General features: G+C 66.9%; 1 protein-coding gene across 3 annotated transcripts; it reads right to left on the reverse strand.

The window, feature by feature from the left end:
• Window positions 1-1456: 1456 nt before the first annotated feature.
• LOC119145629 (CYFIP-related Rac1 interactor A-like) lies at window positions 1457-9153 on the reverse strand. 3 transcript variants are annotated; one of them, XM_037382294.1, is made up of 13 exons: window positions 8988-9153; window positions 6079-6166; window positions 5464-5544; window positions 4134-4213; window positions 3509-3630; window positions 3318-3423; window positions 3003-3139; window positions 2772-2849; window positions 2539-2655; window positions 2320-2399; window positions 2092-2218; window positions 1779-1849; window positions 1457-1664 (listed from the first exon to the last, which is right to left on the reverse strand). In XM_037382294.1, exons 4-13 carry the CDS (start codon window positions 4204-4206, stop codon window positions 1601-1603), a joined length of 975 nt encoding a protein of 324 aa, XP_037238191.1. In that variant the 5' UTR covers window positions 4207-4213; window positions 5464-5544; window positions 6079-6166; window positions 8988-9153; the 3' UTR covers window positions 1457-1600. The 3 variants fall into 3 exon arrangements, with proteins under 3 accessions (XP_037238191.1, XP_037238193.1, XP_037238190.1); XM_037382296.1 differs by lacking the exon at window positions 4134-4213; XM_037382293.1 differs by lacking the exons at window positions 5464-5544; window positions 6079-6166; window positions 8988-9153 and having other exon boundaries at window positions 4134-5437.
• Between the last annotated feature and the right edge of the window lie 3182 nt (window positions 9154-12335).

A 12335-nucleotide genomic window follows, 5' to 3' on the forward strand; every position in this document is an offset into this window, starting at 1 on the left:
GGCTGCGCTGTGCGGATGGGGCGGGTGTCCCCATGTTGTCACCCTCAGCAGTTCACTGAGGGGTGCCTGGAGCTCAGGGGGCTGGGGGGACCTTGCCCACACACCCCCCAGCGCACGCTGGAAGCAGCAGTTGTCACCCATTGCACAAGTGGGGAAACTGAGGCACGGGCGTGCTGCCAGAGAGCCACCCTGCAGGCTCTGGGGTCCTGGTGTCACACGTGGGGTGCCCATCGCCCCCCAGCAGCGCAGGGGGCAGCGAGGGGGGGGCAGCAATGCAGGCAGCTGCCCGTGGCTGCCTGGTGGGAAGGGCCGCGGGAAGGAGAGGGGTGTCGGGCTGGGGGGACACCAGCCCCGGGGGGCTTGGCCCTGCACCCCAGGCACGCAGCAGTGGCGGGGCGAGTCCAGGGGTGTCCCCATGGGGGGGTGACACAGCCCCCCCAAGGGCTGGCATGGGGCCCTGTGCTGCAGCGTGCTCGTCAGGGTGTCCCCCAGCTCGGGGGGCTGAAGCCAAGTGGGTCCCCCCATGGTGGAGCTGGCGGGGGGGGGGGTGGGGGGGGGTGGCACTGGGGCTGCTTTGTCACGGTGTCACAGGGCCATCTGCCGGCAAAGGCACGGGTCCCGTGGCAGCCAGCCGTGGCCTCCGGCAGCTTCCCAGTCCTCCCAGTCTGCAGCTACTGGGGCGGCGGGGAGGGGGGCAGCCCCACTACGGGGGTGCACCCTGGGGCCAGCCCTGGGCTCTTGTCCCTCCAGGAGCTCCTGGTCACTGGCAGTGGCATGGTGGGTTTGGGATGCGGCTGGGAGATGGGATTTGTGCCAGCAGGGATGGGTTCCCAGGGCATCACGGAGGGGTGATGGGGGGCGGGGGACACGGTCTGGGGGGGGTGTGTGTCAGTCCCGGGGGTGTCACAGTGATCCGGGTGCTTCCCACCGGTGCGGTGCGGGATGGGACACAGCAGAGATGGCCCCACTCCGGCCACGAACAGACTAAATGTCATTTTATTTCACTCCCCCCCCCCCAAAAAAAAACAAACCAAAAAAAAACCCCAAACCAACAAAAAAAAAACAAATGTAGAAAAGAAGAGGTGAGTGGAGATTTAATTACTCATATTAAAAATCTACCAGGTGAGACCGAGCCGTTTCCACCAGTCCGTGCAGATCTGCAGGGGTGTTTATTTCTCCTCCTCCTCCTCCACCGGATGCTCGGGGATGAGGATGGGGACGGGGATGAGGATGGGGACGGGGGCAACACCTGCCCCTTCCCCCCCTCCCCAAGGTGCCCCCGTGCCATGGGCACTCACTGCCACCGGCCACATCGGCGCATCCCTGCCTGGGTCCATCCTGCCCGGCCCCAGCACCCCGGTGGTGTCCCCATGGTGCCACCCACACCTCGATTCCAGAAGCAGGTGTTCTTCTGGGGGGTGGGACAGGGGGGCAGGAGCGCCTGGGGGGTGGCCTCGGGCCATTTTGATTTTTGATTATTTTTTTTTTTTGTATTTCTGTGTATTTCTTATTGTCCCTTTTCCCTCTGTACAAAATGAGCGGTATGGTCATGGGCGTCAGTGACGCGGTGACTTGCGGGGGGTCGGGGCCACCCCCCCGCTCACTGCAGCAGGGCCCGGATCTGTTTGGACGTGGTGTCATCGTTGAGGTGCCGAGTGGTGTACCTGGACAGAGAGGGGACAGTCACCCCATGGCACCCCGACCTGCTCTGCCACCATCCCACAGCGCTGCTGGGGGGGGCCGTGTCCCCGCCGTGTCCCCCGGCCCCCCCTGCTCACCTCAGAGCGTTCAGGAGCCCCTCGGTGCTGGTTGAGGGTTGGTCTTTCAAGACTTTGATGCAACCTTTCATCTGGGGGGGTGGGGTGGGGACGACGAGAGAGGCTGTGAGAGCCTGGATGCCCCGAGGGGCTGCCCCCCTTCCTCCCCATCCTCCTCCTCGCTGCTCATGGGGGAAGAGTTCCCCACCGGACCAGCTCAGAGACATCCCCATAGGGGTCATCCAGGGAGGGGGACCCTCCGGCCATCCCAGCTACACTGGGAGGAGTGGGACAGCTATGACCCCCCCCCCAGGTGCACCCCACAGTGACTCACATCAATCTTGGAGGTCTTTGCGAAGGCCCCCACGGGGTGGACGTGGTCGTAGAGGATGATGACGCCGACCATCACCCGCATGCAGAAGAGGAGGGTCTCGGTGTTGGTGAAGCGGCTCCGGTACTCCCTGTGCCGGGGAGAGGGGCTGGCTTGAGCCTGGGGGGGGTGTGGTGTGACAGAGGGACCCCAGCACTGAGATGTGCCCCCCAACCCACGCAGGGTACTCACGGGGTCTCCAGCATCACCCTGCAGACGCAGGCCATGGTGCTCAGGCAGTCGGTCGTGTCCTCGATCGGGAGGGTCTTGTTCTGAAACCCAGCAGGTCCCGGCTGCCCTTTCCCCTCCCGGCCCCCTATGGGAGCCCCCAGCCCCACTTGACCCCCAGGTGATGCCAGGGCTGGAGGGGGGCTTCCCCCCACCCCGAGGGTCCCCCCCAGCCTCGCTCACCTCTGAAACGAACTTGGTGGTGGCATTGCTGAGTGTTTTGAGCATGGGGGTGGCCTCGGCATAGAAGAGGGACATCCTGTTGGCCATCTCGTTGTTCACCTCGCTCTCCGCATCCAGCTGTGGGGGGGACGATGGGGGCCATTGGGGCGGCCAACCTGAGCCCCCCTCTGTCCTGTGACACCCCCCTCGGGGAGGCCACTCCTGGGCGGGGACAGGCAGCACCGTCCTCTCACCTGCAGGTTGTTAATGCGGTTTCGGCTGATGGTCCTTCTGTAGTAGCTGAAGTCGTTCTGGATGGCGGGGTTGGTCATCTGCGGAGGGGATTCCTGTGTTAGGGGCCCGCAGCGAGTTTTGGGGGGTCCCAAGGGACTGCGCTGCCTCACAGGTTTTGCACAAACCCAGTGTGGAGACCCCCCAGCCCCCCCCCCAGCCCTCATGCCACGCGTGGGGGCGTGGGGAGATACCTTGAGCTCATCAAAGCTGAGGGTGAAGTGGAGGATCTCGGCGAACTGCTTGGCCAAGGCTTGCTCCCGCTCGAGGTGCTGGGTTGGGGCGTACGGGGGGCTGGTGAGGGCCTCCAGCAAGCTCCGCAGGGCGTTCTCTGGGGACAAAGCACTGCTGGTCCCCCTCCTGCTCCCCTGCACCTCCCCAGCCCCAACTGGGGAAACTGAGGCACAGGCACCACCCATGGCCAGGGCTCCCCACCCCTGCAGCCAGGGGGGGATGTGGGATGCAACAGGGGGATGCAGGAAAGGGGGCCGGGGGCTCGGGGCACTCACCCAGCCGCAGGGAGAACTCGTAGAAGCGCTTCAGCTTGGCGACGAGGGGGCAGACGGCGCTCCAGGCCCTCTCCTGCAGCCGCAGGTCCCCGGGGTTTTGGATGGCCTGTGGCAGGGAGAGCGCCAGGGGTTGCCACAGGCCATGGTGGGTGGGTGGGTGGGTGGGCAGCGGGTGCTGGGGCTGCACCCACCTCTCGGATCTCCTGCCCAGCACCCGTGTACGACTGCAGCTCGGCCAGGACAGCCTGCGCCTCCTCCAGCACGGCGTTCACCTGGTTCCACACCGCCGTCTCGGCCTCCGTTGGCTGCGCATCTGCAGGGCAGCGCCCCGGGGAGAGAAACCCGGAGGGCTCTGAGCGGGGCCCTGGGCGGCGAGAGCCGGAGGGGGGTGCCAGCACCCCGTCCCGCGGCTCCCCCGCCAGCCCACAGCCCTTCCTGGCGGGTTTCTCCCCCTGGTCCGTCTCCTTGCCCCAGCTTGGGCCAAGCGGCAGAGACGGGGCAGGTGGGGGTGAGTCCTGGCTGCCCTGCCCCACGGTCCTGCGCACGGGGGTCCCTGAGCCCTCGGCACCGGGCTGGCCCCAGGGGGCTGCCACTGGCCCCGGGGAAGAGGTGCAGGGCGATAGCCCCCGGCCGTGGGTCTGCCCCGGTGGCCGTGGCCCCCCCTCCCCGGGGAGACCCCCGGACGGCAAAGGTGGGGGGAGGACATCTGGGATGGGCGCGATGCGATGGGCGACGGGTACGAGAACTCAAAATGGCGTGGATGTGGAACTCAGAATAAGTACGAAACGAAAAAGGAAAATAAAAATCCCATCTCACTTTCAAAGTCAAGGAAAAAATTAGGGCCTTGGTCAAGTTCGTTATAAGTCAACACTTTAAGAAGGTTCCCCATGTGAAACCTGCAAGAGAAGAAACAAGAGGAAAAAAGCATGATGGTGAGGTGGTGCTCGGGGAAGAGGTGCTGGGCTGTGGGCAGCGGCCGCTGGCGGCCGGAGCCCCCGTCCTCCCCCCACGGCTCCCCGGGGGCTCGAGGGTCTCCCGGCCGGCGGGCGGGTGACCCTGCGGCTGCCCCCGGCCACCAGCTGCAGCCTCTTCCCCCCCGATGGCGATGGGTGCTGGCGGATGGGGTGATGGAGAGGAAGGAGCGAAGGGAGGAGAGAGCCGCCGGAGCCCGGCGAGGAGGGCGAAGCGGTGAGCAAGTCCCTGAAATCTCAGCTACAGGCACCCCCCCCCCCAATCTAGCTGCGGAGCCAGCCCCAAACTGGGGGTCCCGGTGAACTCCCACAGCCCTGTCCCCATGCCAGGGGGCTGTGGAGGGGGGGTGCTGCAGGAGGGCAAAGGCTTTGCTCAAAGGAACCAGGAAAGTCCCTCGCCGTGGGAGTGGGGTGGCTGTGTGACCCCAGCCCCGGCTATTTTGGGATGTGCCGGTGCCGGAGGCGGTGCGGCGAGCTGCGTACGGCCTCTCCCCGCCGGGACCGGGGCGAGCGGTTGCCGCTGCACTATTTTTACCCTCCTCGCTCTTGCTCTGAGCTGTGGCCCGGGAGGAAGGGGGGAGAGGGAGCAAGGGGGGGCCACGGGGCTGCACCGAGCCTGGCATCCTGCCACGGCCGCCACCGTCTCCCGCATGCCCCCGTGTCCAGCCTGGGAGGGCCAGGAGCCATGCTTTCCCGTCCCAGTTAGCCCAGGCCACTGGGAAGCTGGGGCAGGTCCCCTGGGCTGAACGGGGTCCCCGATCCCCCCACACCGCCCTTCCCGGCAGCGCAGGATCCTTCCCCCACATCCCCGGCCTCCAGGCTGTCCCTGCCGTGCTGGTGGCAGGCTACATGCCACATGGCCACCCGGTGCCAGCGGCTAGCAGCGCTGGGCACGTGCCTGAGGTCTTCACAGGCCAGGTCCTGCTGCCAGGACTTGTCCTGCATCCCCGCCGCTCAGCTGGGGACGTCTCCCCACACTTTCAGGGACGGGGCATCTCTCGGGGTCCCGCTCCCCTGCCCCACTCAGCCCTTTGTGGGGCGCGTCCGGGGCTGCCCCGAGGCGCCTGGGGACACAGGGCTGCTCGGGGACACCGTGCCTGTCCCCATCTTCCGGAGAGCAGCCACGGCGGCGGCCCCGGCCCCCTCCCCGTGCCCACCCTGCTCATGGGACTTACTTTCAAAATCCAGGAAAAAATGAGGACAGTTTTCTAAATCTTTGCCCAATACCTTTATCAGGTTGCCCATGGCCAGCAGACCTGAGCGAGAGAAACAGAATAGAGTGGAACAGCACCGGCACCGCCGGCCGGACACCCCAGCACGCCCGCACCCCCACTGCCACCGCAGCACCTACCTGCGCCCGCCCCACCGGGCTCTGCACCCAGTGGCCCCGTTACCCCCAGCCCGCACCCTCCTGGCCGGGGCACACGGGTGTGAGCGGCTGCCGAACCGTGGCGGCTCTGCCGGCACTTCTGCCGTTTGCCGAGGCGGGGAGGGAAGCGGGGCGCAGGGTTGTGAGCATCGTGCTTCCTGTGGGCGCCCCTGGCCGTGTCACCTCCCTGAGGCACCCCGCTTCCCCCGCCCTGGCCCCCTGCACCCGGCTGGGAGATGGGGGACTGCCCCAGGCGACCCCCATGGGGTCATACCAATACCCCCAGGTGATGGGGCTCGGCATCCCCCATGGACAGGGGAAGACCCCAACTGGGATTTCTGCCCCACAGGCCTGGTTTGGGGGTCTGGTCCCCACGCCGGAGCATCCCACCCCCGCCGCGGCCATGGCTCTGGGTCCTTACCTCGGTGCCCGGTGCGGTGGTGGCGGTGGCGATGGCAGGAGCAGGGGCTGTGCCACCTACCTGAATCACTTCATGGGCTGGCAGGGACCTGTGAGCAGGAGGACAAGAGGGTCAGGCTGCCCCACCGGACACCCCTGTGCCCCGGGGACCCACCGGTGGGTGACCAGGCAGGGAAGCGCGGTGGGACACTGGGTCCCCCCGCCCCAGCTCGCAGCCCCACACGCTGCTGCCAGCCTTCACCCCATTTACCTTGATTATTTTTTTAATGCCAGCAGCCAAGGATGCTGAGAGCTCGCCAGGCACCGGCTGAGCATCCCCTTCCCTCCGCACCCCTTGGGGGACCTGTCAGCAGCTCGGGGGCTGAGCCATCTGTCCCCATCTTTCCTTGGAGAGGCCAAGACCCCCAGGGGTGACTTTCCTGGGGCCGGGGGCTGGGCTGGCTCTTTTCCACACCTTGGGTGAAGATCCCTTCATGCCGCTGATGAGCCACAACCCAAATCCTGCAGGGATGGTCCCCCTTTTCCCCTGTCCCCCACATTTCCTATGGGGCTGGGGGGGCTATTAGTGGGGCTGGCCCCATGCTATTAGTAGGCTCTGGGAAGCAGCTGCAGGATTCAGCAGGTTGTAATTAAGCGCTTGGGTTTAATTAACACGGCTGGGGAAGGGGAGAGGGAGAGCTGGAGCAGGCAGCGGCCGCAGGGAGGGATGGGGTGGTCTCGTGCCTGGGATGAGGGTGCTGCACCCCCAGCCCAGTGCTCCCCACTCAGCCCCAGCACAGCCCCTCAGCATCAACAGTGGTGGCTCTGCCTTCCTCCTCCTCCTCCTCCTCCTCCTCCTCCCCGGCCTGGTAAGCGGTGGCTTTACATTGAGGCTGCGATGCACCAGCCTGATGCCAAAATGCGAGCTGCTCTGCGGGAGCCAGGGCACCCTCTGCACACCCCTGCCCCAGTTTCCCCCAGTGCCGTGGGTGCTCATACCATGCAGCGTGCCATAAAAATGCCCAGGGCTGCCCCAGCCCTGTGACCCCTGGATTTGTCCCGCTGGGTGCTGGGGTGTTTTGGAGGGGTGCTGGGCCATTTTGGAGAGGTGTTGAGCCCCGCAGGATGGTGCTGGGGGGGCCCTGGGGTGCTGGGGACAGCTGGTGGAGTGGGAGATCCACACCCGTTCTGCTCCGGCATTTGCATCCGCGCTGTGATCAGCATGCGGGTGTCCTCGTGCCCGTGCCACGCTTGTCCTTGACGGGTGGCTTGGGGCTGGGGTTTGTCACTGCTGAGCTCCGCCGGTGCCCGGGGAGGGGGCACGGACGGGTCCCCACCGTGAGGACACCCCGCTGTGAGGCCTGAGCCGTGGCACAGAGGCTCGGTGCCGGGTGGGAGGAGGGGGATCACTGCAGCCCCCCCCCTCAGTCTGGAGGCTCCGCTTGGGGCTCAGCCTCTGATTTACACCTTTTCCTTAGCCCCAGGTGCCCGTGCCCCATGGTGGCCCTTGGCCACCGCATGTCCCCCTCAGGTGGCTCGCGGGGAGGGTGAGGGGCTCCCTCCAGCACGGGCTGCCCGTTGCTGTGCGGCTGAACCGGGGGAACCGGGTGCCCCAAATCCCCTGGGAAAGGCACCCCCTCCCAGGACTGGTTTGTGGAGGGGTGCGCTGCCGGAGCGGGGCTGCCCGCGGGGGGGGCAGGGCTGGGGGCAGCGGATTCTGCCCCAGCCACACCCCTGGTGGCCCCGGGTTTTGTCCCTCCCTGCGGCGGCTTCCCCATGCCCCAGCCCTGCCCCAGCACCCACTCCCCTCCCTGCCTCCCCCCACTCCCCCCAAGCACCCTGCCTCACGGGGACCCCACGGCGGGTGTCACCTCCACGGGGTCGTCCCATCTGACGGGGTGAAGCCTCCCCTCCTGCTCCAGGCAGGGCCAAATCCTGCACCCAGGAGCATCGCTACCCCACAGCCGGTGGCTCCTGGGCTGGCCACGCCGAAGAGGCAGCAGTGCCCCCCAGTCAGGCCACCCCCGTGTCACCCACGGCCGTTTTGGGGCTGTGCCCCTGTGCCGCCAGCGCAGCATCGCTGTGGGCTCTGCAACCTGGTGCAACGCCGCATCCCTGGCCAGGGGCTGGGTGCCCCTTCCCCTCCACCCGGCTCAACTACCCGCAGCCCCCCCTGCCCGCTGGGTGCTCGCTGGGTGCCAGGCCCCGTGCCCGCTGCTGCCATCGAGCCCCTCCTGCGGCTGCCCCCCGCCCATGGCCGCGCTGGCATCGCTGCAGCCGTTGCAGGGTCAGGCGTGTGGTGCCTGAAGGATTTTTCGGGGGGGGGGGGGGGGGGGCACACACCTCACCCTGCGAGCCAGGGGGCCGGGGCCAGATCCTGTGCCAGGATGAGCCAGGGCACCCCCAGCCCTGCCCAGGGTGGGTTTGGGGTTTCCCGACGCTGCCGTGCCCCGCCGCCCCCCCCAGTTTGGGGACCTTCGTGGCTGGAGGGAGGTGCGATTTCCCCCCCCCCCCCCCCCATGGGGCTGAGCCCCCCAAGCGGGGCCGGTGGGGTGCTGGGGGCCTCCCCCCTGCCTTGCTGTGGCTGCGGGTGAGCAGCAGGATTTACCGCAGGGCTGCCAGGGAGCTGAGCTGCAGCACCCAGCCGGCGCGGGCGAGCACCCAGCCACGCACCCGCACCCACCCAGGGCCACTGCGGGGCTGCAGCATCCCGGGGGGGGGTGTCTGAGGGGGGGTCTGCACCCACCCCATCACCCCCAGTGCTGGGGGCACCCAGCAAGCGTCGGGTGCACCGGGAAAGAGGCGTCCCTGCGAGGGGCTGGTAGCGGTTTGGGTCCCCAAGGGAGACAGCGGGTGGCTGCCACAGCCCCCCCCCAGCTCTCAGGCCTGGTGGCATCCCTGTCCCCGTCCCCCGTGGCAGCCCTTGCTCACCGTGGCGGTGGGACTCGAGGCGTGGGCAGGCGGTGGCCGCTGCCGGTTGTCTGCGGATGCTGCCGGAGCGCGGGGTGTCGGCAAAGAGCCGCCCGCCGTGTGCGTGAGCCGCCCTGCGCCAGCTGCCGAATGCACCACAAAGACCACCATAGCCCCCCGGCCCCCCCCACTGCCACTGGTGATGGTGACGTCTCAAGTGTGAGGGAGACGGGGATGCTTAACCCCCTGCGTGCCGGCCGGCAAACCTCTGTGGCCTGCCTGGGAGAGGGCTCCGGGTCCCACTGGGATGCTGCTCCCGGCTTTGGGGGGACGTGGTGACCCTGAGGGGGTGCTTGTGTCCCCCCCACCCCCATCAGAGCCAGCCCGGCCCCAGCACCCTCAGCCTGCCCTGAGCAGGGGTAGGGAAGCCCCAAATTTTCCTTTGCTCCTGCCCCAGCCCATGGATGGCACCGCTTCCCCCCAGCCCCCTCCCCAGGGAGAGGGACAGCCACTGACCCCCGACCCCCACCCGGTCCCACCACGACGGGGCCAAACCAGATGCATGCCCCCCCCTCCCCCCCAGGAACCCCACTTTGGGCAGGCGGCACCATCCATCCCCCCTCAGTCCCCACCCAGGACCAGGGCCAGGAGGGGGTTGGGTGGCATGTGCTGGGCAGAGCTGCTCCCTCAGGGGTGCTGTGGGATGCAGGAAGCAGGTGGGGAACCCCAAAATTGGAATATTTCTGATTTTCCACCCTGTACCCCCTTTTCCCAGGCCAGTGCTGGGCATAATGGTGGTGACATCAAGAGGGACCCTCAGTGCTGTGGTCACCCCAGGTCCAGCTTGCCAAGTGGCACCCAGAGGTGTCCCCCAGGGACATGGTGTGGGTGACAGCAGCTCCTTGCTCCTTCACAAGGGCATTTCTGTGCAGCAAAGCACGGCATGGGTGCCCACCCTACAGCACCCCAATTCTGGCCAGGGGACCCAGTACCAAGCCTTGGCCCTGGGACACGGCGGGCAGGGAAGGGACCTGCTCTGGGAATGGCGAGAGCTGGGGAAAGGTGGGGGCTACTGGTGAGGAGACAGGGCTTACGGGGGGGAGGGAGCAGCAGGAGGAATGAGCGAGTGAGGGAGAAACCCCCATTTTGCTCCAAAACTCTCTGCAAACCACAGCTCAACCCCAAACGCTGCCCACAGTGGGGCTGGCACCGCGTTGCCCCCGGGTGCCTGTGCCTGCAGATGTGGGGGGGCTGTGCCGGGGAGAAGCCACCCGGAGCCCGTCCCCATGTCCCAGCGTGTGCCCGTGGCCCACCAGCCCCGTGCTCGGGCTGTGTGGCTGCTGCCCAGTCTGTCACTGGAAAACAGGGAATTTTGTGGGGTTGTACTGGCTGTGAACACTGTGCACTGGCCCAAGGGGACGGTGTCCATCCCTGTCCCCGACCCTGTGTCATTGACCCCACCTGGGGTGACGGGTCACCCAGGGCTGTGTTGTGGGGACACCCATGGGAGACGAGCGTTGGGGGGGTCACAGAGGGGCTGGCTGGGCTACCAACACCCCGAGCCCCACCAGTGTCACACCCTGGCGATCTGGCAGTGCCGTGGGACAAGGGCTGTGGGGACACCGGGGCGAGTGGCGGTGGCTCCTCAGAGATCCCAGCAGTTTGGGGGGGCTGATCCGGCTGCAGCAGCCCCAGGAAGCGGTGGGGCTGTGGCTGTGGGGTCCCCCCTTGGGCACAGCCCCCCAAGCCGTGCTGCTGCAGCCCGTAGCCGCTGGGGGAAGCTGCAGCCCTTTGCATTCGCCAGCGTCGTTGGATAATGAGATTTTTAGGAGCTGGGAAGACCTTGGCAGCTTGGCACCCCAGGGACCCCGGGGCAGGGAGCTGCGGCAGCAGGGAGACAAGGGCTGCCATGGGGCTGGTGCCCCCCATCCCGGACAGATGGGTGTCCCCTCTGCAATGCCAGGGCCAACGTCCCAGTTAAGCACAGGCTCGTGTTAGGGCTTGGGGTGTCCCAGTCGGGGTGCTGGGCTCAGCTGGGTGCTCCAGTCCCTGTGCTCAGGGCCACCTGTGTGGCCAGCCCCACATGAGCCCGGGCATCTCCCCAGCACCACGACTCGGGGAGTCACAGCCCCCCAAAAACTGAAAATCCCAGTATGCCACAGCCATCCTTGTCCCCATCCCCAGTGTGTCCTTGTCACAGCCCCAGCCTGGCACTCCCCCACCGCATCCAGCCCCTTCGGCACACTGGTCCCATGAGCTGAGCTGTGCTGGTCTCAGCCCTGGCAACCATGCTGCTTCAATTAAGCCTTCATTAATTTTTCAGTCTCTCTGCACACCCTGAGCACGGGCAGTTTGCAGTGGTGCTAATTGATGTCTTCGCCACTTAAGCATGTAAGAACTGGCGGCGGGTTGCCCAGCCAGCATGGGGGGCGGCAGGGTGGTGGGGGGTGGGTCGTCCCCCCATGCTCATGGGGAGGCTTTGGGGCCAGACAGGTCCATGTGCCCAGCGGAGGCTGCTGGAGTGACCCAAAAGCCATGGAGCTGAATCACCCCACTGCGGGTGGGCATCCAGCCCCGGACAGGGGCATGGCGCAGGGGTGACGTGTCCAGCCATGGAGGGGTCCCATCCTTCCTGCCCTCAGGACAGGCAGGTGATGGATCCCTGCAGCCCCGCTGCATATACACAGCTGCAAATCTCTGTGTGTTTTTGTAGACCAACCCCCTCTCACCCCTGGTGGGGGCAGTTGCGGTGGCTTCCTGCAGCCACCACCGCGACAAGGGTGGGTGCACCCGAGAGCAGGGCCGGGCTGGGGGATGCTGAGCCATGGGGAAAGGCAGAGCACCCCATGGCACCCCACAGGGAACTAGGATGGGGACCAGCCCTGGCTGGCTGGAGACTTCATCTGGGCTCGGTGGCCACCAGCTGTAGAGGGGGTGCTGCGGACGGGCCCAGGTGGCACAGGGATCACAGCAGGATGGCCAAGGTCACCAGGAAGAGCCACCAGCGATTGCCATGGAAACACTCCATGTTTGGATCTGGAGATGAGAGCGGTTTGCTCAGCCCTTTCCCCTCCGTGCTGCAGCTGCAGCTCTGCCAAGCCAGGAGGGCTGAGGTGTGTCCTGGTGTCCCCTCGGTGCAGGCAGCGCGGGGCCCTGTGCTGGGTGCCTGGCCCCTGCCAGCCCTGAAGCACACCAAGGGAAGGGGATTTTGGGGTGCTTTGGGATCAGCCACCACCAGGGACAGAGGCTAGAGATGGGCGAGTGTGGCACAGTGAGGAGGAGGAGGAGGAGGAGGAGGAAGCGGCCCCAGACAGTGGCAGCAGGGGCAGAGGGTGCAGGGGAGGGCTGCACAAGCCTGGGGACCAGGCA

The sequence above is a fragment of the Falco rusticolus genome, chromosome 3 (assembly GCF_015220075.1).
Source record: "Falco rusticolus isolate bFalRus1 chromosome 3, bFalRus1.pri, whole genome shotgun sequence".
Classification (NCBI taxonomy): Eukaryota; Metazoa; Chordata; class Aves; order Falconiformes; family Falconidae; genus Falco; species Falco rusticolus.

Excerpts from the sequence above, each read along its gene's own strand:
- LOC119145629 (XM_037382293.1), bottom strand. The coding sequence starts at position 5,094 with ATGTGGGGGAAGGATCCTGCGCTGCCGGGAAGGGCGGTGTGGGGGGAT. Across the intron at positions 3,424-3,508 it reads CTGGGCAGGAGATCCGAGAG|GCCATCCAAAACCCCGGGGA; the intron begins GTGGGTGCAGCC and ends TCCCTGCCACAG. Across the intron at positions 2,850-3,002 it reads TCAGCTTTGATGAGCTCAAG|ATGACCAACCCCGCCATCCA; the intron begins GTATCTCCCCAC and ends TCCCCTCCGCAG.